We start from the raw sequence: 27,410 nt of genomic DNA, 5'->3' as shown, positions 1-27,410 counted from the left end.
TTTGCACCAGGCTTCAAATAGCAGGTTGGGAAACAGGTATCTGAGCCAGTGCTTTACTACCGAATAGAAAGTGCTCAGTAAGTACAGCTCCAACCATGTGCTCAGCACTTGCTGAGTGCTTCCTATGTATTGTGACCGTCCACACCTCAAAACGAGAAGATAAGTACTATTTTTATGCTGGTCCTGTGGATGGGGAAACTGAGGTTTGGAAAGCTTCAGCCACTACTAGTCTCAGGTTTCATAGCTGCTTAGTGCTAGAACAGGGAGTGTGAGATAGCATGACTCTGAAATCCATGATCTTAGTTATCTCTCCATGTGGATTGCTGTTGGAGTGCAGTCATCCTGGGGTTTGTGAAAGACAGATCAGTCTTCCCCTCCCCAAAGGTCTCCACTGGTATAAAGAAGGAGCATGCATCCATTACTTGGTAACAGATTCAAGATGACTACAAAGCAGACCAACTAAGAGAAAGAGACAGGTAAAGCTGAATTTGGATCAGTAAAACCACTTGACTGTTGGGATAATATAGTTGCTTAAATGTCTATTTCTTCAGAAAGAACATAGGAATAGAATTTAGAAATCTGATAACTGTGAAAAGGTCAAGCTTGGTTTTTAAAATGAACTAGAAAAATTGCATACATTTTTATATATCTAGATCTTATTATGTTCTGCTCTGAAATGCAGTGTATAAAATTTAACACTATTGTATTATTTTTGAAATTTACTCACCAGGGTTATTTTTTCCTTTTTTTTTTCTTTTATTCTTTTTTGAATACTGAGTACATCCTTAATGACTCAGTTCTATACAGCAAAAGCCATCTCCAGGGATGACATTGTGTTTGCTTACATTTTGTCCAATATTCAATTCCATCTTCATGGTTATGCATTATTGCTCATGTGCAAAACCAATTGATTCATAAGAGAGGGAAGTAAAATCCTTAGAATCCAGTGTTATTTTCCTGTTTATGTGAAGAATTATACACATATATGCAGAGATTAAACCTTTTTTCATTGAAAATTTTTTTCTAAATCCATTGAGGATAGTTGATTCTGTAAGAAGAAAAGGATTTCAACCAATATCATTGAGCTCTAATATTTCAACATTTTCACAGAACTCTTATTATGAGGGCTTTTATTTTCACAATCCTTTGTGATCCTATCTGAACCTGTATTTGATGCTCACAATTAACCAAATGTGTGGGCAGTTCCGGTGTTATTAAGCCACTTTACAGATGAGGAAATTGAGGTTAATAGAATGTAAAGAGCTTGTCCAAGGTCAGGCCACTAATAAACAGCAGAGCCAACCCCAAATCGAAGCCTTTAGACTCCAAGTTGTATCTTTTCCTGCTGCCCACACATCTTCCTGGTCAAAGAGGAGTCCTGTGACTTCATTGGAACATGCCTGGAACCACAGTTAATTTGAGAGATGAGGTGTTTCAGCACAAAGTCAACCAGCTAGACTCAGATGATGAAATAGGTATAACCTGGTCAGTATGGGCTGCTTGGTCTTCCTGAACCTGAAAGGCTACTGGGCATCCTGCTAAAACTTAAATGGTGAGTGCAGAGGCCTGACCAGTAGAAGGCAGTAATTACTTAACTTTCATCTGATCAAAAGAATAATGTTTAGTTGCAGGTACCAGCCCAACACAATACATAAATGTTTAAGTTATATTCAATTCAAATTCAAATTGAAACCATTATATTCAGATATATTGAATAATTGAGTCTTTCAAACAGAAGCAAACACCCTCTTATTTTTAATGAGTAAAATATAAATAAACTCAAATAATCTGTGTTTTCATCATAGACATATGAGTTTGGCCTGTTCAATCCATGAGGTCAGGATGCTGCTCCTCTGTCACGCTGTAGCTGTGGCTGTTGTCCACATCTTTATCTTCTCAGAAAACTGGGCATCTGCCAAGAACATCAACTTCTACAATGTTAGGCCTCCTCTTGACCGTAAGTAGTGGTTGCCGTGTTAGTTCATGACTGGGGAGGGAATCAGAATGTCCTTTGAAGCCCGACTTCCATCCATTGTCACCTTGTTTTTTTTTTTTTTTTCTGGAAATGCTTGATTTATATCTAGAATAAAACAGAAAGGTTTCAACGACTCCATGGGTAAGTTTATGGTAACAAAAATATTCTTCATTTCTTTAAAATGAATTAGCTTCCTATTAAAGTCTTAAAAGCTTTCTTGTTTAAGAAATTCTTTTGAATATTGTCCCTAATCATGGCTTAGCAGAGGAAATTCAGTATTCTTTATTGATTTCTTCATTGGAGAAGAAACTGGCTGCAGGTAGTTTCTGCATAGATGATATATTTATTCTTTCAAGTGGTCATTAACAGTTTTAAAAAGATTAGAAAAATTGAAATATTTGAAGAGGAATATAACCTGGATTTTCATTATGCACAATCACAGTTAGCAAGAATTACATAAAACTCAGCTTTTCCACTGATAGTTTTAAAATAGGCTAATAGTGCATATCATCTTATAGGATAATTTATGTTAATATATTTTATATGTACATGTGTATATATGTCTGTATGAATATATACCATCACTCCTTCTTTTTCTCTTCAAATAAAACTTCTCTCATACAAATTCTAGAGAAAAAATTATTTGTATACATGTAAATGTTTATGGTTCCCCACCTGGAGGACCATCAGAATCTTAATGGAAGGCTTTAAAATGATATATCCCCAGGTCACTTCTTGAGAGATTTGATAATCAAAGGGGTGAGATGTGGAATTTTTTCTTTTCTCTTTTTTGAAAAGCTCTCCTGATACTGTTGATACACAGACAGCTGTGAGAACCACTATCTTTATAGTACACCTAGATGACATCTATATCATTACTATTTTTTACTCTGTGTTTTCTTTATTATTTAGGACATTCAGTCATCTCGTTCTCTTTCTCTCTCAGTATACATATAAATGCTTCACACATATACATATACACATATGTACTACACATGTATCTTGAATTATCATTTATTATACATCCCTGAATTGTTAATCCCTGTTTATTAATAGGTAAAATGCATGACACATGGTTTTTGTAACTCTAGATTATCTACAAGTTTCCAAATTTTAAAGAGTGTTATAATTTTTTGATGAGAAAAATATTTAGAAAAAGAGAAAAATATATGTTCATTGTAGAAAATCCCCAAAAGACAGGAAATATACAGAAGAAAGTAAATTTATTCATGATTCCATAATTCAAAGGTGCTCCTTTTTACATTTTGAAATATTTTCTTTCAGTATTTTTTCCATATATGTGTATGTAGGTATGTCTCATATCTACATACACATATATGGAAAAAATACTGAAAGAAAATATTACACAAATTTAGTCTTACATTAATTTTTCACTCTTTATGCTATAATTTGAATATATTTAAAATATTCTAATGTCTTTTATTTTTAAAAATTCATATTTCTGATCTGCTGTTTATTTAACCATTTCCCCATACTTTATGTCATTAAAAAATACAAGCAATTTAAATTCATTGAAATTGCCATTGAAGATCTTTTTAAATGTTCTTTTCAATTTACTGATGACCTTAGAATAGATTTTACCAGAGTTAGAATTACTAAATATAAAGGATTGTGCAAATTTATACTCTAATTGTTCATTCATCAGCATTGACTATTAATATTTTTAAGCCCATACAGGTGAAAATGGCTGTCATTATTTTTATATATCTGCATAACATTCTTTTTGCATAGGCCAAACTGAAATGTATCTGCAGTATTTAATTTCATGTCTGCTGAAACTTTGATATTTTGCTTGTGTTTTATACAGCAATGCATATCCTCCCCATGTACCCTAAATACCCACTGCTTCTACTTTTCACCCTAACTTCTGGTTATGTTACTAGGTTGGTTTGGGGTTTACCTTTACTTGCCTACATTATTCTGCAAAACCAGGAGAATTAAAAATTTTACCCAGACCCTATGCCCTGGTCTATGCAAAAATTTCAAATTATTTTATTTTCCCTCTTTCCTACTAAAATAATAAGATAAGGGGCTGAGGTTGTAGCTCAGTGGTAGAGCACTTGCCTAGCATGGGTGAGGCACTGGGTTCGATCCTCAGCACCACATAAAAAACAAAACAAAACAAAAACAGCAACCACTTTGGAAAGCAGTGTGGAGATTCCTCAGAAAACTTGGAATGAACTGCTATTTGACCCAGCTATCCCACTCCTTGGTCTATACCCAAAGGATGTAAAATCAACATACTATAGTGGCATAGCCTCACCAATGTTTATAGCAGCTGAATTCACAATAGCTAAACTGTGGAACCAACCTAGACATTCATGAATAGATAGGTGAATGGATAAAGAAACTGTGGTATATATACACAATGGAATATTACTCAGCATTAAAAGAGAATAAAATTATGGCATTTGCAGGTAAATGGATAGAGTTGGAGAATATTATGCTAAGCGAAGCAAGCCAATCCCAAAAAACTAAAGACCAAATGTTTTCTCTTATTAGTGGATGCTGATCTATGAGTATAGGGGGGATGCATGGGAAGAATGGAGGAACTTTGGATTGGGCAAAGGGGAGGGTGGGGAGGGGTTATGAAGATAGAAAAATGGTGGAATGAGATGGACATCATTACGCTAGGTACATGTATGATTGCATGAATGGAACACCGTGCACAACCAGAGAATGAAATGTTGCACTCACATTCATATATGACGAATTGAAATGCATTCTGCTATTATTTACAACTAAGTAGAACAACTAAAAAAAAATTAAAAATTAAAAATAACCAGATAAAAGGCAAACTTTTCAAAAAGATATAATAACAAAAGAACATGTTAATTTTGCTCAATTCACATTGTCAGCAACTCAGTATTTCTCCTTTCCACAGTGCTTTGGCCTGTGTGTAAGGGCTTAAGAATGCCTATCACCCTTATATTAAATATTACCTTCCTGGTCAAGGTCTAATGCTGTGACAATTGACATACGTCAAATGAGGTGACTTCCTTAAGGATAACTGTACCTGTAATAGAGTGCATATGGATGCAAACTAGCAAGACTTGATGTGCTAGGGACCCCACAGGGATTTTCATTGCAGTATTCCATTTAATTCTCACTATACCTCTGCAAATCATAGGGATCTTTGTTTTTATAATTATAAATATTATTATGCCTTAGAAGTTAAAAATTATACACTAATTAGTTTAAAGGACAGAATTCAAACTGAGGTTAATCTGGACTCTAGTTCTTTTCAGGGATGATATATGTGGGTCACATTATTAGTTCCAATACCACTACCACCCTCACCCATACCCTCAACCCCCACTTATCCCAAATTATACATCAAAATAGAATGATATGGATCTTTTCAAAGTGGCTTGTGAAATCATTTTTGTTACTCTATAATGGAAATTCATGGAAGTATTTAAAAATTTTTTTTTAAATTGCCAAAAGCTTGATGGGTAAATCCAACTCCCTAGATATAGAATTTGTAAAGATGATATCGTATAAGTTTTGTTTCATCTAACATAAAAGTTGCTGACTTTGTACCATATTTGATGTTTGAAATTTTTGTCTTTTTTAACCTTATCATTTCACTTTGCATTTTTTTTTCTTTTAAAGCAACACCATTTCCAAATAGCTTCAAGTGTTTTACCTGTGAAAATGCAGGGGATAATTATAACTGCAATCGATGGGCAGAAGACAAATGGTGTCCACAAAGTAAGTGTGCTGAATTTGGAAGACTGTCTTGTGACATCACTTCCTTTAGGTCTCTCCTGAATTGCCTGGAGCAAAGATGTCCTGTGTAAAGGATCAGCACAGCAACAGGCTGGTGATGTTCTATAGAAGTCAGAGATTTCCTCTAAGGGCCTATCCTGAGAGAACTCACAAACCAGCAGCATAGCCTCAACTTGCAGTTGTGTCTGCCTTGAGGAAGAATTTCATAAACAGTATTTACCAGGGAGAAGAGACCACAGTGTTGACTAAGGCATTCTAACAATTTCAGAAATGCTTGATGATACCTTAGAAAAGCCATACTTAACTGACTTAAAGCAAAGGAAAATTTCTGTACTCTTGAGATACATCCATGCTTGGGAAACTCTGTTCATTCATTATCAAACATTTGGATCTCCTTTTAGTTTATTTAGTTCACTAATGCATCCCAGTGCCTGATTCATATTAGGCCCTCAGTAGTAGTATTTGTGGACAGAATGCATAGATGAGTGTACATTAGAACTAAGACCTGAATGACTGAACCAAACCAGCCACATAGGGATCTATTGGAAGAACATGTTGGGAAGAGGGAATGCCAATACAAAGGCTTCCAGGGGAAAAAGTGGGTTTGGCCTCTTCAATGAATAGAAAGGACACTGGCCATGTGTTGTAGTGGGAAATGGACAAAGGACCTGAGAGGGAGACACAGACAGGACAGGTTCTTTCTCTGATAGAATGTGGGCTTCACTGTGACTACGATAAGTGGACAGTAGAGTTTTAAGCTAGGGTGTGATGATACTGGTTGTATTTAAAATATTGCTCTGTCTGCTGTGTGGTGAATGGATGGTTGGGGTCCAGAATAGAAGGAGACACCTGATGTTGTCATCAGGCAGAAATTGGGGACTTGGACTAGGTTGGTAGGAATAGAGGAGGTGGGAAGTTGAATGATTTAAAATACACGAACTTGAAATAAACCAAGTAGAGTGTCTGGTGGAAGAATTGGAATTTAAAAACTCTACATGGAGCTATAAGGATATCAGATGATTCAGACTTCAGGGTATACTGCTTTTTAGGTTTTCAGATGTAAACAGCTAAGAAAAACAAACAGAAAACCAAACTTTTCCAGAATTGGAGATTACTAGTTTGGGTCTAATATTACCTTAGATATTTGGAAATTTCTATATATGGTATTTTTATACCATTATTATTTATAGTGTGGAACCAATAATTACTATATACCATACATTGGAGACCTTTACGGGGTCTGAGCATCTTGTGCTGTAAATTAGTCATGTATCTGTGACTACATTTTTCATCATTCCTTTTTAAGAATAATTAATCGTGAACATTTTTTTCTTGGGGTTCTTTGACATTTCTGTGGCATGAGTGCTCTTAATTCACATGCTTGTGAGTGCGTGTGTGTGTGATTGTGTGCCTTTATTTCTACATTTCCAGGGAAATTTTGTAATTGTTTCAAACTTTAAAAGGTTGGTTGATATATCTCCTAGCTTCTTTCAGAGAGCAGGTATCATTCTTTAACAATTTGCTTTCCATCTCCTTGAAAACCAAGTAGAAGGGTTAGCATAGTTGTACATGGGGACCTTGGAGCCCAGCTTCTCAGGCCTTCTATTCACAGACTGTGCTATTTTTTCAAATTGTACCCAAAACTCGGTTCTCCTAGGTCTGAGCATATCCTATTTGTCACTGAAACCATTTTAGCATGCAAGCCAGGAACTATTTCTATGTCTTAGAATTCCATCTCCATTGAAACATGGGCAAACAAAAAGCAGGAAGCTGCAGAGACCACCGAGACAATTCAGAAATGGGGAAAGTGGAAGAGTTGCTTCTGCTGTGTCCAGAAGCTGGCTCTTAAAGATCAGCGTGGAATGATCCTCCATTCCAGCATGGCATAGAAGCTCCTTCTTGATGATATGTCAGTCAAGTCCTAAAGATACTAACCACCTGGAATTATAACTGAGAGTATGGTTTCTTTCTTTTCACTTTGCCATTATTTACGGGAGTGATAGTTAACCATTTTGGGAGGCAAACTGGCCTGCAGCTATTGCTCTTTGTCATCTCACATTTCCTTTTATTTCCTTGCAGCTTCACTTCTATGGTCTGTCAGTGTTGTTAAAGGGTTCCCATGTAACAGGATACAACAAGAATGGCATTTCTAGTTTTATTTACCCTGGCTTCAGTGCTGACTTGTTGAGGCTGCTTTTTGCATGTGTGATATTGTGTATGAACGCATGCAGCTACTGGTTTTCAATTCCTCCTTGTTTGGACTATAAATGGAAATTCCTTCTCTAAAACAGTTAGTTCCCCCTTTCTTTCTGAATCCAGAAGCCAGCCACACTTGCAGAGCACTCTGCGGGCAGCACTAGTTTGTAGCAGTGTCTAGCTTAATATTAATGTTAAGAGTGCAAATCCTAGGAAACTGCTGCATTAGAAGCCTACCCTCCACCTGTGTGACCTTCTACCTGGGTAAATTTTCTGCTTATGTGACCTTCCGTGTATGTGATCTTTCAGCTAGGTGACCTTTCTACCTATGCAGCTTTTCCTCTATGTGATTTTTCTACCTTTGTTACTTTGGACAAGAAATTGTGCCTGATTTTCTTCATCTATAAAATGAGGATGTTAAGTCTGCTTACCTCAGGGCTTGTGGAAAGCACTGAATGAGAAGATACAAGTTAGAAGGGTGCCTGGCTGATGGTTCATGCTCAGTATGTGTTTGCTATTGTTAATATTATTTAAAGCTTGTAACAACCCTATCAGAATGCCAGTGCACTTAACTATTTCTCTAAAAAGAAAACGGGCTCAAAGGTTCTAAAGTAGCTTACTTTTAAAAAAATAATGTCATTGTATTTTTTTAGACCTTTATTTTATTTATTTTTAGGTGGTGCTGAGGATCGAACCCACTGCCTCACACATGCTAGGCAAGCACTCCACCACTGAGTCACAACCGCAGCCCTCAAGTAGTTTACTTTTGATAGGCTATTCCATAAACCTAGTCTTCTCAACTTCAGTCCAGTCTCCCTCCCCTATTCAGTGATGTTGTTGTTGTGGTCCCTGATCAGAAAGTTTCCTTGGCCTGAGGTAGTTATAGAAGAGAGACACAATCAGAGCAGTCCTAGGATAGTGAATGAAACCACTTTCTTGGAAGAACTTTAAATAATAAAATGTTTGTGGTTAAAGCTATAAAGATAATGCTATGCAGAAGTCTTTCTGCAGAAATGGGAAGCAGAAAGGAAGAGTTAATTTAAAAAGAAGAGAAAATAGAAATTCATTGATGAGGAAATGCATTGGGAGTATAAGGACTTGATTAAGAATTAGATGAGAAGAGAAGATGATCTTGACGGGATTGGAAGCCATATCTTTTTTTTTCAGTTTTGCCCTCCATGTGCTGGGGATTGAACCCAGGACCTCATGCATGCAAGACAAGTGCTCTACCACTGAGCTACTTCCCTATCCCAGGAGTCCCATCTTTTATCTTTCATTTGCCTCATCACCTGTAAGAAACAAATGTTGAATGATGCAGAAACAGGTATTATGACCTATTGCATCTATACTTGCAATTTTCATCTTAGAGTTTTAGAACATTGTTTCAAAAGTAGGGGGGATGGACTAGAGACACAAACATGCATCTTCAATGAGCAGACCCCTGAGTTTCGTGAAAAGTTTGCACATTTATTCTCAGCTTTAGTTTATACCAAAGGATGGGTGACTATTTATATTTATTTTCAGTATACATATGTGTTTTAGAAGCAGATGTTATTGCAAAAAAAAAAAAAAATCTATCTAGAAACTCTAGAGCTCACTGCTATTAAATTTCTTGCCAAAAACTTAAGGTTCATCATGAATATTAGTCATTTCTAGAGTAGTTGTTGAAAGGTCTCTTTTGCATTGTGGAAAAATGAAGTTGCCTTGTTTTTATTGCTTTTTTTTTTTTAACCTAGATACACAGTATTGTTTGACAGTTCATCATTTCACCAGCCATGGAAGAAGTACCTCCATCACCAAAAAGTGTGCCTCCAAAAGTGAATGTCATTTTGTTGGGTGCCACCACAGCCAAGATTCTGAACATACGGTAAGATCCTGTGTGTGCAGGCGGGTGTGTAAATTTACTAATCTCATGCTAGCAAAAGTAAGTTCTGAAGGATGAACAATATATTGAACATGCTTATACTTTGAGAAAAGACTGCATTACAGCACTGAAATAGAGACCAAAGAGAAGTCAAAAGACTTTCTGTTCTCCAGTGAGAAATAATGTTACTTTAGCAATGAATGATAATTCCCAGATTCCAGTTCTATACTGTGGGCCTCAAGACTTTGGGTGAATGGTCCAAAGCCAGCTCTGGTAGCCTGTGAGCAACTCATCTGTGACAGAACCATGAACACTAGAGCCCAGCTCACCTGTTTTGTTCATGGCCAGAAATCACCAAGAATGCTGCACAGGGAAATGGAAAGGTAGAAATAGGAAAATAGTGATACCATGTACCAAGGGAAACTTGTCTCACCCACCGCCTCTGCTCAGAGGAGAAAGAGTCGAAAAATTAGGCTCAGTTTAATGCAATGAACTATAGACACACTGTGGATCAATTAATCTTTTTAATTTTCTCATTCTGTGATTCTAAATGAGCATTTTATACTTTTATATGCCTGGAATCTTGAAATTTTTGAGAAAAGATTATTTGAACATATATTAATTTCATGAGGTTTTAGAATTTAATTTAGTTTATAAGCACAGAAAATGATTTCAACATTCGTGGTTGTTGGCTTTAGTAACACCAAGATTACCTGGGTGGTTTGTTAGTCAGGTGATGAGGGAGCATCCTCAGACCAATTGAAGCAGAACCTTAAGTAGAGGTCATGGGCATTGAGATCATTTTAAAATTGCCCCAAGGTGAACCTGATGTGCAGCCTGTGTTGAAAACCACTGACATGAATGCTTAGCGGTTGTGCCTTTGTGTTGCCTGACTGTCCCAGAAGCCTCAAGGAATGACTGGGTTTCTCAGGTCAAGGCATGTGCCAACCATACACTGGTATTACCATAGGAGACTACTTCCCCTGAAAATATCTCATGCTCTTAGGGACCCAGCCCTTTGTTTTTTAACCACTCAGGAGCCACAATTAGTAAACTATTGCTACAGTAATGATAGGAATCAGATATGAGCATAGAAAAGAGTGAATCACTATTATCCCCTAACAAGTAACACTGGGAAAGATAATCAATGACTAATCCAAAAGGTTCCTAGCTTTTACTTTTGCTTCAGTGTTTTCTCTTAAAACCTTTAGAAAGATTTGGTGACTCAATCAAGCAGTCTTATTCAATTTCCCTTTCACTTCTCTGCCTTGATGATGATTGGGTTTGATGAAGATAAATCATAGTTAAGAGGAAAAGATGGTTCTTCCCTCCTCATCCTTTGCAGAGGAAGGGAACCCAAAGACCTGGTGATACACAGACTGGATAGCCCACTAATGGTCCTCTTATGATGGAGCTGAAGAAGCCTTTGTTTTTCTATGTTTTACCCCTTATCCCTTCCCGTTATTTACTATTTTCCATCTCTTGTTTATTTGTAACAGGAGTGTAGGTCTTGCTGTGAAGGAATGATTTGCAACGTGGAATTGCCCACCAACCACACCAATGCAGTCTTTGCTGTCATGCATGCTCAGAGGACATCTGGCAGCAGTGCCACCACACCCTACCTTCCAGCACTTGCTTGGGTCTTCATGCTTCCATTGCTATGATGCCACCATTGTTCAGAGAGGCAGAGACTAGCCCTCTAAAGCACAAGGCAAGAACAGCGTGAATCCTGAACTTCGGAGTGAAGACACTCTTGTACCTGGTGAAGAGGGCACATTGGAAGCCCAAAGCAGAGGCTTTGTTAAAATGCTCCTGCATGAGGTCCCAGCACTGAGGATAGGGATTTGGTAGGGACCAAGAGGACTGTATAACTTTCAGACTTCCTGGTCAAGGGAGCTGTGTGCTGTAAATTCTGCAGGGATGAGCCTGCCAGTATCTTTGATGAGTTACAGTGGCCAGGCCAATCCCAGCCGATCAGGCCTTCAGCTGAAAGGACCTCCTGACCTCATTGACACCCCTAGAGGCTGCTGGGTCAGATCCTCTGGTGTCTGTCATTAACTCAAAGTTTCTCTGTGAAATCTAATTCTTCTACCGAGAAAGCAGTTTCCCTACTCTGTTGTTTAGCTTTCTGTTACTGTAACAAATGCCTGAGATAATCAGCTTTTAAAGAGGAAAGGTTTATTTTGGTTCACAGTTTTGGAGGTTTCATGTTCATAAATGATTTGGCCTGTTGATCTTGGGCTTGTGGTGAAGCAGCACATTATGGTGGGAGTGTGTGGCAAAGCAAAAAGCCACATGTCTCATGGTGGGGACATGAAGGAGAGAGGTAGAGGGTCCTGAAGTCCTCTTTGAGGACATACCCCAAGTGGCCTAATACAATAGGCCATACATCCCAAAGTCTCCATCACCTCCTCAAAGCACCACAGGCTAGGGACCACGCCTTTAACACTTGGGCCCTCAGAGGACATTCAAGGTCCAAGCTGCAGCACCCAGTAGTTGTCAATGAGAAAGGCAACTGTAGGAAGAAAACTTCCATTTGAAATCATATGAAATCCATTTGCCAATTGTGAAGTGGGAGGGGGGAATAAAGCTGTTCAGTTTTACCATGTAAATGCATGCTGTGTGTTTCTTGATGGACTTGGAGGTGCACCATGAGTGACATATGCTGGCCTAGAGAATAAAATTCTATGCCAAAATGGCTCAGTTTCTCTTTCTTTTTCAGAAAGGACTCTTCTGTGGAAGCTAGATGCAAACTTGGTGAATTGAGATGGTCAACAAAAACACCCTAATCAAGGGGGATAACATTATCATACAGGATGTATCCTCTGCAGAGGTAGCTTAAAGAGTCCCAGTCAGAGGGAATGGCAGGGGGGCCCTCTCCCCTGTCCTGTCACCTCATTTTCTCTGGATGTCAGATCCATCAATAGAACCTCTTTAAACATGGGCTGAAATGTTTGGTCTCATTGCTTTCTTTTCTTTCCCTTTTATAACACAATCCTAGAATTTCACATAACATCTTCTACTGTTTCTGCATTCAGGTTTCCTACTGTCACACTTTGGGATGGCCTTTAAACACTCTTCCCTTGTCTGTGTAGTGATGAGTTAATGGAATGTTTTATGGTCCCTCACTAAACATGCACCATTTTAATACTGGATGCTCTGTAGAACCCAGTAATAATATCATCCTTGCCACATGGACTCACTGTGACTTGGCAAACTGTGGCCCATAAGCCAAATCCATTCCACCACCTATTTTTTGTTAATAAAGTTTTATTAGAACACAACACACCCATTTTTTTAATGTGTCATCTGTGTCTGTTTTCATGTTACAAGAGCACCATTACATTATATTGATGTACAGAGACTACGTGGTTCAGATAATCTAAAAGTCTTACCATCTAGCTCTTTTCATCTAGCTCTTAATCAGTCTTAACTTCTCTAACCTATGAGAAGTTAAGACTGATTAAGAAGAAAAATGCTTTCTTTAAGGAGACCCTGGTGCTAAGGTGGTTAATCAGCCTGGGCAATTACTAGATCTCCCTTTGTTTTCTGTGCCTTCTGCATCAGTGCATTTTTCTCCTCTGTTTTGATTGATGTTTCATTTATTCAGTTCCGTGTGCTGGTAGTTAGTGATGATGTGAGGGGATGGTCTTTATCTGTCTCTTCTTGTCCTTGGTGCTCTGGGAGCGTCTCGTCTGAAGACTCTTTAGCTTCCCATAAAACAGGGAGGGAGCAGACAACAGTCTCTCTCTGTCTCTGGCCTAAACTTAAACTCACCTGGAAGCACTGATTTTGAGGCTGATGTAGATTTATCCCATTTTTCACTCAGCACCTTGAAGCATTTGTGTTTTCATAGCTTATGCTTGTTTGAAATTAATTATATACAGCTTCACTTGGAACATTTTAATAGCATCTTTGGTGTCTTTTTGTTCCCCAGGGTTTCTTTTGACTGTGTAATTGACGAATTGTCTGGTAAAAAACCATTAGCAGACTGTAAATTTTTTTTTCTGATTTTGTTTCTGCTGTCTAGATTAATGAATTTTTGTGTGTGTGTGCGCGCGTGTGTGTGTGTGTGTGTTTTCTTTCCTGAGGAAACATCTTAATTTTCTCTTCTTCGCCCCACATATCACATTTGTATGAGTTTTGCTCACCTCCATTCCCTTAAGCATTTAAAACAGGGATATGTGAGGAAAGAAGGGAGCACAGAGAGGAAAGACACTCCTGGCAAAGACAGCTGAGTGAGCAGGGAGTGCCACATTTGCAAATAAAAACATGGGATGCCCCATTAAATTTGAGTTTCTGATAAACAACAAATAACTTTTTCTTATAAGTTATTCATGAACTTACAAGTTTGGCTCATCCAAGGAAATGGCTTCAAATCCTTGTAATAAATCAGAATCTTCTGGGTAACTTCAAAACAAAACAAAACAAAACAAAACTCCCAGGGAATCTGAAAATGTTGATTCAGCAGATCTGAGATGAAGCCCAAGCTTAACCTCAATAATTGAATATTAAATAAAAAAAATAAAAAAGTTCCAAGTGATTATATTGCTCAGCCAGATGCGTTATCTCTGACCCGAGGATATTCCTTCTTCAGAAGCACAGTCTTTGACCACAAAATAGAAATGCTAGTGAATAATAAATCTATGCACAACCTGTCTGGGTTAGAGGCATAATCCTCCGGGTAGAAAGACCAGCTATCAGCATCACCTGGAAACTTGTTAGAAATAAAGATTTACAAGCTTCATCCTAGACCCATTGATCAGAAACTTTGAGGGTTCAGTCAGTCTGCTATTAAGGCCTCCAGGTGCTTCTGTTGCACATACAAGTTCAAACCAGAGAAATGCTTCCCAGATGCCTTCAGTGAATGGGTACTTGGAGGCTGCATGAGAATCACCTGGGGAGCCTATAGAAAGAAAAAAAAAAGAAAGGAAGAAAGGAAATGGGAAAAAAGAGAGAGGGAGAGAGAGAAGGATGGAAAGGAAAGGAAAACAAAGAAAAGAGAGAGGAAGGAAAGCAAGCTAACAAGCAAGCAAGCTCACTCACTCAATCGCTCCTGGGCCCCAATCCCAGAAAGTCAGATTCTTTATTTCTGGGTTGAGATAGCAAATCTGTATTTTTAAAATTCCTCAGCTGATTCTGATACACAGTTATTGTGGGAGCCACCAAACAGAAAAATAAAAGATTGGGGTGATGTTGGTGACCAGAAGACCCAGGGTCCAATCTCTGATCTTTGAGTTTCAAAAGCTATGTGCATATTAAATTGACTTGATGGTCTCTGCAATGTAACTTAAAAACTAAAATCCAAAAATAAATACAATTATTGGAGTCAATTTCACGGATTTTTTTTAAGTTCACTGCATAGGGACATGGAATGGCCAAGTATCCAAGAACACAGACTAAATTTGTCCCTAGCGAGCAAGAAAATGAGAAATAGTTTGGTGTCAAAATGTCTAATGACAGTTGGAGTAGTGCGACAGGAAAGAAGAGAAACATGTAGATTTTTCTTTTATAAAAGAGGCTATGGATATGAATATGAGGAGTATTACTAAGGATGGCCTGTAGAAGATCCATTTTGAACAGATCTACATTGTGGAATAAGCTTTGAATTCCAATCCATAAATCATTTTTTGAAAAAAAAAATGTTACCTAATAATTATTTTTCCCCCATCAATGCCTAAACTCTTCCTAAGTTCAATTCTGAGTGAAGTTAGCAGTCAGAAATTACAGGCATTACTTCCGTTTGATCTGCATTCTATCGTGTCTATTGCTGGATAAATATATTTCATAAGAATCGGGAAGAAGGTGGGAAAGAACTTAAAAATTATGAAATGAGCAATTATGGAGTGGCATGGAATTGAGAGGGAAGGCGCAGCGTGGAATCAGAAAACATATTTCACATTTGTGAAATGAATCAACCCCTAGGCAACACTTTTGTGGCATGTAGATTTCCAGCTAAGAAAAGTTTGCTCTGACCTTTGGATCTTGGGCATTTTTTTCCCTCTCATTCTTTGTTGTTGACTCTATGATTTGTAGAGGGTTACATTGTCACACTGACTGTCTGGGTACAAATCATGCTAGAAGAAGAAGGCTAGTAGACACACAAAAGTGAGTGTCAAAGGAACTGGGAAACAAATGGCTGTCATAAAATGAGTCTGCCTTTAGGCATAGTTCCTCCGCTGTCCATCTGCAACAGTCTAGCATCTTTCTCTCACACTCCCCTTCTCCCTTCCTCTTCATAATTCTTGTTCCTTCCCAACTCCTCCCAACTCCTCCTTTGCCTTGGCCTCTGTTTCATCAGATGCTGAGGTTGAAAGCTGAGTTGACTTTGGGATGATCCAGAGTATGAGATAACCATGGTTTGGACTGTGAAAAATAGTCCGAAGTTCAATGCCAGGGATACTATGTAGCAAGCCTGGGAACCTGCATTTTTTAAACAAGTCTTTGATTCTGATATCAGTGATTCTGATACTGGCAGGCCTGGGGCATCATTTTTAGAAACAATAACCCAGGGCTTCAGTATAGACTATGGGTTCTATGCAGATACCATCATCTCCTTCACCTCTATACAAGGACTTGCTTGGTACGTGGAAATCAGTCCTAGCTAAGGAGCTGGGAATAGACTTGAAGATACTGTGGCTTGGCAAGCGTGTCATGTCAGGAATTATCCTGAGAGTCCTGAGACACATGGGAGCACTGAGAAGGGAGTTGGGGCCTCTTCCAGGCAAGTAGGACATCGGAGGTTTTGAGTATTGGCTGATGTCCCTAGAGGTCATGCTGAGAGAGTCAGTGAGAAGCAAAGCAGAGCAAATGACCAAGTGAGCCAGCCCACAGAGGCCAAGCACAGGTTCAAAATCAGAGCCAGGGCTAACATTTTTCAAAAAAGGCTAGGCAATGTGGGACAAGAAGTTCCTGGAGGCAGGTTCTGATAAGGTTTCCGATGGTCCCCAGCCACGGAAGGTGTCTTTCATTGAGTGCAAAGATGACTTTGACTCTTAAGTAACAGAATCCCAATCAAATTGGTGTAAAGGAATTTCTTAGCTAATACAACAGGAAGTCTGAAGGAAGACTGGGCTTCAAGGTGGCCTTAATCAGTGCTTCAAACTCCTCTGTTCTTTTTCCTGTCACCTCCCTTGTGTCCTTTGATAACCAGAAGGCCACAGTTACGCCATAATGCCTACCTAGTGTCCAGAGGAATAGACAAAGAGCTTCTGCTGGGCACTGTCCAAGAACAGAAGGTCTTCACCCAGTTCCCAGCAGATAGCAAACAAGTATGATATGGTCACCTTTGACTTACTACAGCCCAAAGTAGTTCAATGTCCCCTGATGGATGTGTGGTCCATGGTGGAGGGTAGAGACTGGAACAAAACAGGAAATCAGAAAAGAGGCAGGAAAAATGTATCTGGGTGGGCAACCAGAAATGTCAGTTTCAGATTTCCACAGATTTCTGGGTGAGGAGGCAGGTGTTCGGGTAACTGAGGCAATGCCATCATGAGTGATAAAAGAGCCAAACCTTCCAGAGCTGTACGGACTTGCCCTAAGCTCATAGCCAACTGGAAGCAGAGGCCAATAGGGACATTCCCCTGCCTGCAATTCCACCCTGCAATCTTTTGATTAATGTGCACTGTAAATCCTCAAGGGACGGAGAGAGTATACAGCCCCTCCCAAATTATTCCATGAAGGAACATTCTCTCCATGGAGAATCTGGGTTCCACAGAATACACCTGTAGCCAACACTGCCTTACAAATGTTGAGAGATATGAAGAGAAAACCTGCAGAATTGAATGTATTTCAGATCCACTGACTCCTGGAACACACAGCATGTCCTAGGGTACTTAATAAATGCATGCTGAATGAATGAAACTTAAATCTTCAGAAACACTGCTCCAAGCCCGAGGCTCTGTCCCACACAGACCTCATGCTGTCATTCTCAGCTGAATGGAGATACAAAATGTAGAAACTGCCTTAAAAGGGGAAAGCTTTGGGCTGGGGAGATTACTCAGTAGTAGAACTAGTCATGAGGACCTGGGTTTAACTCCAGAACTACAGGAAGGGGAAAAAATAGTGGGGGAGTTGATGCTTCAAATGCTTTTTCCTTGTTCGTTTGTTTTTTCTTATGTTTGTTGACTATTGAGTGCCCCTATTTTAATCCAACACATGCCCATTACTTCTTAGGACTCTACCATAAGCCAATCAAGAAAGCACTCTCTTCCAGATCATTTTTTTCTTGTTTCCATATATCCTTTGATGTAGTCAGTCATCTGTTCATCTCTAGATAACAGTCATCTCTAGATAACAGATTCTAGATTTAATATGAAATTAATCTGGAGTCTGAGATGGGTCCTGTTAAGTATATATTCTCATTTTAACTAATGAATTTAGACCAGAATTCATTTAAGGGACTGAGTATATCTTAGGTATCTGGACAGATCCTCAAGGGATGTACTTTCTTATCTTAGCCAAAAAGGAAAATGAAGATATTACTAAGTGGAAAAGTAAACTAAAGAACAATGCAGTATTTTGCCAATTTAGATAAAGCCATATCCTTTCTGTGGATCTATTCTTGTAATTAATTTAGATCCAAGGGTCTACCATTGCTTTTGGAAGTACTTTTCTTTGCAAGAGCTTGTACTTTTATGCTTACCTGGCTTTAAAAATTCAGGAATTTGAAGAAACATAAGAAAAAGATTTTATTATACTTGTGACAATGTCTCATCTTTAACAACCTGGGGGTGGAGAGCAGTCATTTGACTGATATAATAGATTAGCGGAATAATTCTACATGACATCTGTATATTTCTTTTTAATGCAAAGTTTCAAAAGCTAAAAGTAAGTTTAATTAAGTGGAAAGATAATCCATGATAAATGACAAAGTGCATACTGCCAACAAAGGAACACGGTCAATACGTAGAGTTCATAGGGAGAAAATAGTTTTGAGACAAAACTTTCTGAACTGATTATTGGGGAGGAAAAAAGTAATAATGCTACTTATCTACTTTTTGAGCAAAGTAAGGGGCAAGGCCAAATCTTCCCTGTTTCATTATCCACCGGTCTAGAAATGCAATTACCTAAAGTGGTTTGATGTCCCTTGTCAGATGTGGATAAGTGTTTGTGCTAACGATGCAAGGACAGAACCGTGGTACATAGGATGCAGTTCACAGGGTGCACCGACAGAATCTTAATGAGCATTTACTTCTTTTACTCAGAGAAGCCTGCTGTGCCGTGAGGGGAAGTATAATCTGAGATCTTCACAGCGTGGTTAAAAAAAACTACATCTGAAAGGGACTTCCCAATGCTTGCTCTCTTGGAATCTCTGCTGGTTCAGCAGCACCCTAAAAATGGAGGGGGGTGAGAGTCAAGTTTAGTGGAATGGGTTACCTTGGTGAGCTTTAGCTGCTACAGCTTTGTCCTAAGGTTTATAAAAGCCAGGGTTTGAATGACTTATGTCTTAACACACCAGACACTTGGCCCAGAGTGGGCTCTGGGGACAAGGTTGGTGAGTGGGAACTGCCTTTACTCCTTATGGTTCTGCTGAATGTAACATTTGCAGATCTCTGTGGTAGTCGGTCAGTGTGAAGGTGAATTATTTATAAAATGGCACTAGGAAATGGCTTTGTAATCTCATATATGATCCCATTCGGGTTTTCCTCATTCCCTGTTTTGACCTCATGTAACCAAAGTCTTGTCTTTTTTATGAAAAATCTGTAAGACTGCATTATTGTAGCTGACTTTTGATACATTTGTCTTTTGTAGGGAGCAGCTACTTAATAAAACCAAACAGAGGAGATGGAGAATAGAAGATGCAGCCTAAAGTCTAGTGGTTCTTAAATTTGTGACGTAGTCTTTGAAGAACTGAACATGACCTGGGCATGTGACATAAACTCATGACTGGGCACAGAGGGTCTTTAACTCTCTGGCTTTTCTACCTCCCACTATGCACTGACCTCCATGTAATGGGACCAAGAGCAGGAAAACCAGAGCTTTGGCCAGCAGTGAATACCGGTCGAACTGAATTAATGAAATACTTTATGCAAAACACTTGACCTCACTGCTCTGGGATTTCCTCTTTGTGTTCACTATTTATTCCTCTTTTGCCTCTTCAGCATTTGCAAGAGTATCACACAATGACTCTTTTAAGTTTTTGGTAGTCAGCAAATGAGGCAAACAAATTTGAACTTGTATTGGCTCCATTTAATTTTAGTCAATCAGTTATGTTTATTGCACTACTTTCTATATTCCCTGTGTTATTTAAAGTCACTAAAATGCCCCTACTGTACCTCACTAAACTGGCTTATTTTCTTAACCAGGAAAATCTCACTTAACTGATAGGATTTGCTTAACTTCAAATGCCTCATTTTTTTTTTAAACAATAAGATCTGCTTTATATTATCTAATGTACAGGGCTTCCATTTAATGAATTGTTTAGCTAATTTTCTTTTAGGCAAATAAGCAAATTAATTTATACAAGCTATTAATACCAATTATTAATGCTTTTCATTTTGTTGGTTTCAGCAATCTCTGCATGACACATACTGCAACAAAATGGAAATTGATTTCACCAAGTTTGGCAACACTGCAGTGTTTTGTAACCTTTGCAACACCGCTTATTTGAAAGGCTGGGTTTAATTATCCTTCTTTTGCCTGAATCTCAGATGCTGATGGGTACCTGTTCTATCACACTTGACAGTTAAAAGTAAATTCATCTCAAGTGTTCCTACACGTCCTTGATGCTTGTCACACAAGGAGACTGTAATAGGCCCACCAGAAAAGCATTAACCCAGCTTATCTGAGTCTTGGTTTTGTATAAGGGAAAAAAAAGAAAATAAGTTTTTCAGCCACAAGTTGAGTTCTCAGCAGAATAGGAGCCAGGCCTATAGAACCTGGATTAGCCAGTTATGAGATTGGAATTAAAAAGCCACTGGGATTCAGAACCCTCAAAGGTAGGAGAGCTTGAGAGGGAACTGGGACCAAAGACAGAGCAGGCCCAGCGGCCTGCTGAGGGGCAGAGCCGCCCCCCACCCCCCTCGCCTGCCAGGTAGGGGAAGGGTGACCACCGACAGAAAAGGCCCAGTGGCCCAGGGCGGGACAGAGCTTCCAATCACTCCTGCAAGGTAGGCGGGCCTGCGACCCACCGGCAGAAGAGGAGCAGTCGCCTGCTGAGAGGCTGAGCCGCCCCCTCCCCCTGCGCCGGCATAGTAGAGGGAACTGGGACCAAACACAGAGCAGGCCCAGCGGCCTGCTGAGGGGCAGAGCCGCCCCCCACCCCCCTCGACTGCCAGGTAGGGGAAGGGTGACCACCGACAGAAAAGGCCCAGTGGCCCAGGGCAGGACAGAGCTTCCAATCACTCCTGCAAGGTAGGCGGGCCTGCGACCCACCGGCAGAAGAGGAGCAGCCGCCTGCTGAGAGGCTGAGCCGCCCCCTCCCCCTGCGCCAGCATAGTAGAGGGAACTGGGACCAAACACAGAGCAGGCCCAGCGGCCTGCTGAGGGGCAGAGCCGCCCCCCACCCCCCTCGCCTGCCAGGTAGGGGAAGGGTGACCACCGACAGAAAAGGCCCAGTGGCCCAGGGCGGGACAGAGCTTCCAATCACTCCTGCAAGGTAGGCGGGCCTGCGACCCACCGGCAGAAGAGGAGCAGTCGCCTGCTGAGAGGCTGAGCCGCCCCCTCCCCCTGTGCTGGCATAGTAGACGGAACTGGGTCCAATCACAGAGCAGGCCCAGTGGCCTGCTGAGGGGCAGAGCCGCCCCCCACCCCCCTCGCCTGCCAGGTAGGGGAAGGGTGACCACCGACAGAAAAGGCCCAGTGGCCCGCGGCGGGACAGAGCTTCCAATCACTCCTGCAAGGTAGGCGGGCCTGCGACCCACTGGCAGAAGAGGAGCAGCCGCCTGCTGAGAGGCTGAGCCGCCCCCTCCCCCTGCGCCAGCATAGTAGAGGGAACTGGGACCAAACACAGAGCGGGCCCAGCGGCCTGCTGAGGGGCAGAGCCGCCCCCCACCCCCCTCGCCTGCCAGGTAGGGGAAGGGTGACCACCGACAGAAAAGGCCCAGTGGCCCGCGGCGGGACAGAGCTTCCAATCACTCCTGCAAGGTAGGCGGGCCTGCGACCCACCGGCAGAAGAGGAGCAGCGGCCTGCTGAGAGGCAGAGCCGCCCCCTCCCCCCCGCGCCTGCAAGGTAGTCGGAACTGAGACCACCATCAGAACAGGTCAGACCTGCAACGGAGAGACAGAACAGGCCCAGTGGCCTGAGGAAGGGTAGAGCCGCCCCCCCCCCACGCCTGCAAAGTAGGCGGACCTGCGACCCACTGGCAGTACAGCCCCAGAGGCCTGCAGAGGGGCAGTGCCGCTGCCTGCGCCTGCAAAGTAGGCAGAACGGCGACCACCGACAGAACAAGCCTAGCGGCCCGCAGAGGGACAGAGCCGCCGCCCGCGCCTGCAAGGACGGCGGACCTGCTACCGACTGGCAGAGCAGGCCCAGCGGCCTGCCGGCGTGGTAGGCACATTGCCCCAATTGGCGGAGGGGCAGAGCCGCCGCCCGTGCCTGCGAGGGAGACTTTGCAACTATACAAGACCAATATAAATATACAGGGGGAAAATTCAATAGCACAACAGTTTCACCAAGAAGAAAGGAACGCGAACAGTATGAAGAGACAAGGAAAGAAAGGACCACAAGCATTGCAGGTCAACTCAACTTTAGAAGAGGTAATAGCTGCAGCTGATGGAATGTCAGATAAAGAATTCAGGATATACATGCTTCAGATGATCTGGAGTCTCAAGGAAGACATCAGACAGCAAAATCAGACAATGAAAGATCACTTCAACAATGAATTACATAAACAAATCCAAGAAGCAAAAGATCAACTATACAGGGAAATAGAGGTTATAAAAAACAAACAAACAGAAATCCTAGAAATGCAGGAAGCAATAAGCCAACTTAAAAACTCAATTGAGAATACTACCAGCAGAGTAGAACACTTAGAAGACAGAACATCAGACAATGAAGATAAAGTATTTCAACTTGAAAAGAACATAGACAGCTCAGCAAGACTGTTAAGAAACCATGAGCAGAACATCCAAGAAATATGGGATAACATCAAGAGACCAAATTTAAGAGTCATTGGGATACAGGAAGGAACAGAGTTTCAAACCAAAGGAATGAGCAATCTATTCAATGAAATAATTCGAGAAAACTTCCCAGACTTGAAGAATGAGACAGAACCCCAAATCCTAGAAGCCTACAGGACGCCGAATGTGCAAAATCATAAGAGACCCACACCTAGACACATTATAATGAAGATGCCCAACATACAGAACAAGGAGAGAATTTTAAAAGCTACAAGAGAAAGGAAGCAGATCACATTTAGGGGTAAGCCAATCAGGATAACAGCTGATCTTTCAACACAGACTCTGAAAGCTAGAAGATCCTGGAATAACATATTTCAAACACTGAAAGAAAATGGGTTCCAACCAAGAATTGTGTTTCCAGCGAAATTAAGCTTCAGGATGGAAGATGAAATTAAAACCTTCCACGATAAACAAAAGTTAAAAGAATTTGCAGCTAGAAAACCATCTCTTCAAAACATCCTTGGCAAAACATTACAGGAAGAGGAAATGGAAAATAACAATGAAAACCAACAGTGGGAGGTAGGACACTAAAGGGGGGAAAATAATCAAAGTGGAAAACAAACCATGTTTAGTAACATAAATAAACAAATATGGCTGGAAGAACAACCCATATCTCAATAATAACCCTAAATGTTAATGGCTTAAACTCACCAATCAAGAGACACAGGCTAGTAGAATGGATCACAAAACAAGACCCAACAATATGCTGCCTACAGGAGACGCATTTGATAGGAAAAGACATACATAGGCTGAAGGTGAAAGGTTGGGAAAAATCATATCACTCATATGGACTTCGGAAACAAGCAGGAGTATCCATACTCATATCAAATAAAATAGATTTTAAGCCAAAGTTAATCAAAAGGGATAAAGAGGGACACTACATACTGCTCAAGGGAACCATACACCAACAAGACATAACAATCATAAATATATATGCCCCAAACAATGGTGCAGCTATGTTCATCAAACAAACTCTTCTCAAGTTCAAGAGTCTAATAGACCACCATACAATAATCATGGGAGACTTCAACACACCTCTCTCACCACTGGACAGATCTTCCAAACAAAAGTTGAATAAGGAAACCATAGAACTCAATAACACAATTAATAACCTAGACTTAATTGACATATATAGAATATACCACCCAACATCAAACAGTTACACTTTTTTCTCAGCAGCACATGGATCCTTCTCAAAAATAGATCATATATTATGTCACAGGGAAACTCTTAGACAATACAAAGGAGTAGAGATAATACCATGCATCCTATCTGATCATAATGGAATGGAACTGAAAATCAACGATAAAAGAAGGAAGGAAAAAGAATATATCACTTGGAGAATGAACAATAGGTTACTGAATGATCAATGGGTTATAGAAGACATCAAGGAGGAAATTAAAAAATTCTTAGAGATTAATGAAAACACAGACACAACATATCGGAATCTATGGGACACATTGAAAGCAGTTCTAAGAGGAAAATTCATTGCTTGGAGTTCATTCCTTAAAAAAAGAAAAAACCAACAAATAAATGATCTCATACTTCATCTCAAAATCCTAGAAAAAGAAGAGCAAAACAACAGCAAAAGAAGTAGAAGGCAAGAAATAATTAAAATCAGAGCTGAAATCAATGAAATCGAAACAAAAGAAACAATTGAAAAAATTGACAAAACTAAAAGTTGGTTCTTTGAAAAAATAAACAAAATCGACAGACCCTTAGCCATGCTAGCGAAGAGAAGAAGAGAGAGAACTCAAATCACTAACATACGGGATGAAAGAGGCAATATCACAACAGACACTTCAGAAATACAAAAGATAATCAAAAACTATTTTGAATCCTTATACTCCAATAAATTAGAAGATAGTGAAGGCATAGATAAATTTCTTAAGTCATATGATCTGCCCAGATTGAGTCAGGAGGATATAGACAACCTAAACAGACCAATATCAATTGAGGAAATAGAAGAAACCATCAAAGGACTACCAACTAAGAAAAGCCCAGGACCGGATGGGTATACAGCAGAGTTTTACAAAACCTTTAAAGAGGAACTAATACCAATACTTTTCAAGCTACTTCGGGAAATAGAAAAAGAGGGAGAACTTCCAAATTCATTCTACGAGGCCAACATCACCCTGATACCTAAACCAGACAAAGACACTTCAAAGAAAGAAAACTACAGACCAATATCTCTAATGAACCTAGATGCAAAAATCCTCAATAAAATTCTGGCCACTCGGATACAAAGGCACATCAAAAAAATTGTGCACCATGATCAAGTAGGATTCATCCCTGGGATGCAAGGCTGGTTCAATATAAGGAAATCAATAAATGTTATTCACCACATCAATAGACTTAAAAATAAGAACCATATGATCATCTCGATAGATGCGGAAAAAGCATTCGACAAAGTACAGCATCCCTTTATGTTCAAAACTCTAGAAAAACTAGGGATAACAGGAACATACCTCAATATTGTAAAAGCAATCTATGCTAAGCCTCAGGCTAGCATCATTCTGAATGGAGAAAAATTGAAGGCATTCCCTCTAAAATCTGGAACAAGACAGGGATGCCCTCTCTCACCACTTCTGTTCAACATAGTTCTCGAAACACTGGCCAGAGCAATTAGACAGACGAAAGAAATTAAAGGCATCAAAATAGGAAAAGAAGAACTTAAATTATCACTATTTGCAGATGACATGATTCTATACCTAGCAGACCCAAAAGGGTCTACAAAGAAACTATTAGAGCTAATAAATGAATTCAGCAAAGTGGCAGGATATAAAATCAACACGCATAAATCAAAGGCATTCCTGTATATCAGCGACAAATCCTCTGAAATGGAAATGAGGACAACCACTCCATTCACAATATCTTCAAAAAAAATAAAATACTTGGGAATCAACCTAACAAAAGAGGTGAAAGACTTATACAATGAAAACTACAGAACCCTAAAGAGAGAAATAGAAGAAGATCTTAGAAGATGGAAAAATATACCCTGTTCATGGATAGGCAGAACTAACATCATCAAAATGGCGATATTACCAAAAGTTCTCTATAGGTTTAATGCAATGCCAATCAAAATCCCAACGGCATTTCTTGTAGAAATAGAGAAAGCAATCATGAAATTCATATGGAAAAATAAAAGACCCAGAATAGCAAAAACAATGCTAAGCAGGAAGTGTGAATCAGGCGGTATAGCGATACCAGACTTCAAACTATATTACAGAGCAATAGTAACAAAAACAGCATGGTACTGGTACCAAAACAGGCGGGTGGACCAATGGTACAGAATAGAGGACACAGAAACCAATCCACAAAACTACAACTATCTTATATTTGATAAAGGGTCTAAAAGCATGCAATGGAGGAAGGATAGCATCTTCAACAAATGGTGCTGGGAAAACTGGAAATCCATATGCAACAAAATGAAACTGAATCCCTTTCTCTCGCCATGCACAAAAGTTAATTCAAAATGGATCAAGGAGCTTGATATCAAATCAGAGACGCGCCGTCTGATAGAAGAAAAAGTTGGCTACGATCTACAGTCGGTGGGGTCGGGCTCCAAATTCCTCAATAGGACACCCATAGCACAAAAGTTAATAACTAGAATCAACAAATGGGACTTACTCAAACTAAAAAGTTTTTTCTCAGCAAAAGATACAATAAGAGAGGTAAATAGAGAGCCTACATCCTGGGAACAAATCTTTACTCCTCACACTTCAGATAGAGCCCTAATATCCAGAGTATACAAAGAGCTCAAAAAATTAGACAATAAGAGAACAAACAACCCAATCAACAAATGGGCCAAGGACCTGAACAGACACTTCTCAGAGGAGGACATACAGTCAATCAACAAGTACATGAAAAAATGCTCACCATCTCTAGCAGTCAGAGAAATGCAAATCAAAACCACCCTAAGATACCATCTCACTCCAGTTAGATTGGCAGCCATTATGAAGTCAAACAACAACAAGTGCTGGCGAGGATGTGGGGAAAAGGGTACACTTGTACATTGCTGGTGGGACTGCAAATTGGTGCAGCCAATTTGGAAAGCAGTATGGAGATTTCTTGGAAAGCTGGGAATGGAGCCACCATTTGACCCAGCTATTCCCCTTCTCGGTCTATTCCCTAAAGACCTAAAAAGAGCATGCTACAGGGACACTGCTACATCGATGTTCATAGCAGCACAATTCACAATAGCTAGACTGTGGAACCAACCTAGATGCCCTTCAATGGATGAATGGATAAAGAAAATGTGGCATTTATACACAATGGAGTATTACTCTGCATTAAAAAATGACAAAATCATAGAATTTACAGGGAAATGGATGGCATTAGAGCAGATTATGCTAAGTGAAGCTAGCCAATCCCTAAAAAACAAATGTCAAATGTCTTCTTTGATATAAGGAGAGTAGCTAAGAACAGAGTAGGGTCGAAGAGCATGAGAAGAAGATTAACATTAAACAGGGATGAGAGGTGGGAGGGAAAGGGAGAGAG

General features: G+C 40.0%; 1 protein-coding gene across 1 annotated transcript; it reads left to right on the top strand.

The window, feature by feature from the left end:
- The first annotated feature begins 1,812 nt into the window (after positions 1 to 1,812).
- On the top strand, positions 1,813 to 11,452 carry Lypd6b (LY6/PLAUR domain containing 6B). The gene is made up of 4 exons (XM_027937919.1): positions 1,813 to 1,957; positions 5,612 to 5,710; positions 9,661 to 9,791; positions 11,288 to 11,452. The coding sequence occupies exons 1-4, from the start codon at positions 1,843 to 1,845 to the stop codon at positions 11,450 to 11,452; spliced, it is 510 nt and encodes a 169-aa protein (XP_027793720.1). The 5' UTR covers positions 1,813 to 1,842.
- The last annotated feature ends 15,958 nt before the right edge of the window (positions 11,453 to 27,410 follow it).

The sequence above is a fragment of the Marmota flaviventris genome, chromosome 11 (assembly GCF_047511675.1).
Source record: "Marmota flaviventris isolate mMarFla1 chromosome 11, mMarFla1.hap1, whole genome shotgun sequence".
Lineage (NCBI taxonomy): Eukaryota > Metazoa > Chordata > Mammalia > Rodentia > Sciuridae > Marmota > Marmota flaviventris.
Note: the sequence above shows the minus strand (reverse complement) of the source record. Positions and strands in the feature narration are given on the sequence as shown.

Coding starts and splice junctions, on each gene's coding strand:
- Lypd6b (XM_027937919.1), top strand. CDS start 1,843: ATGCTGCTCCTCTGTCACGCTGTAGCTGTGGCTGTTGTCCACATCTTT. Junction 1,958..5,611: donor TGTTAGGCCTCCTCTTGACC/GTAAGTAGTGGT, acceptor TTTCTTTTAAAG/CAACACCATTTCCAAATAGC. Junction 9,792..11,287: donor GCCAAGATTCTGAACATACG/GTAAGATCCTGT, acceptor TATTTGTAACAG/GAGTGTAGGTCTTGCTGTGA.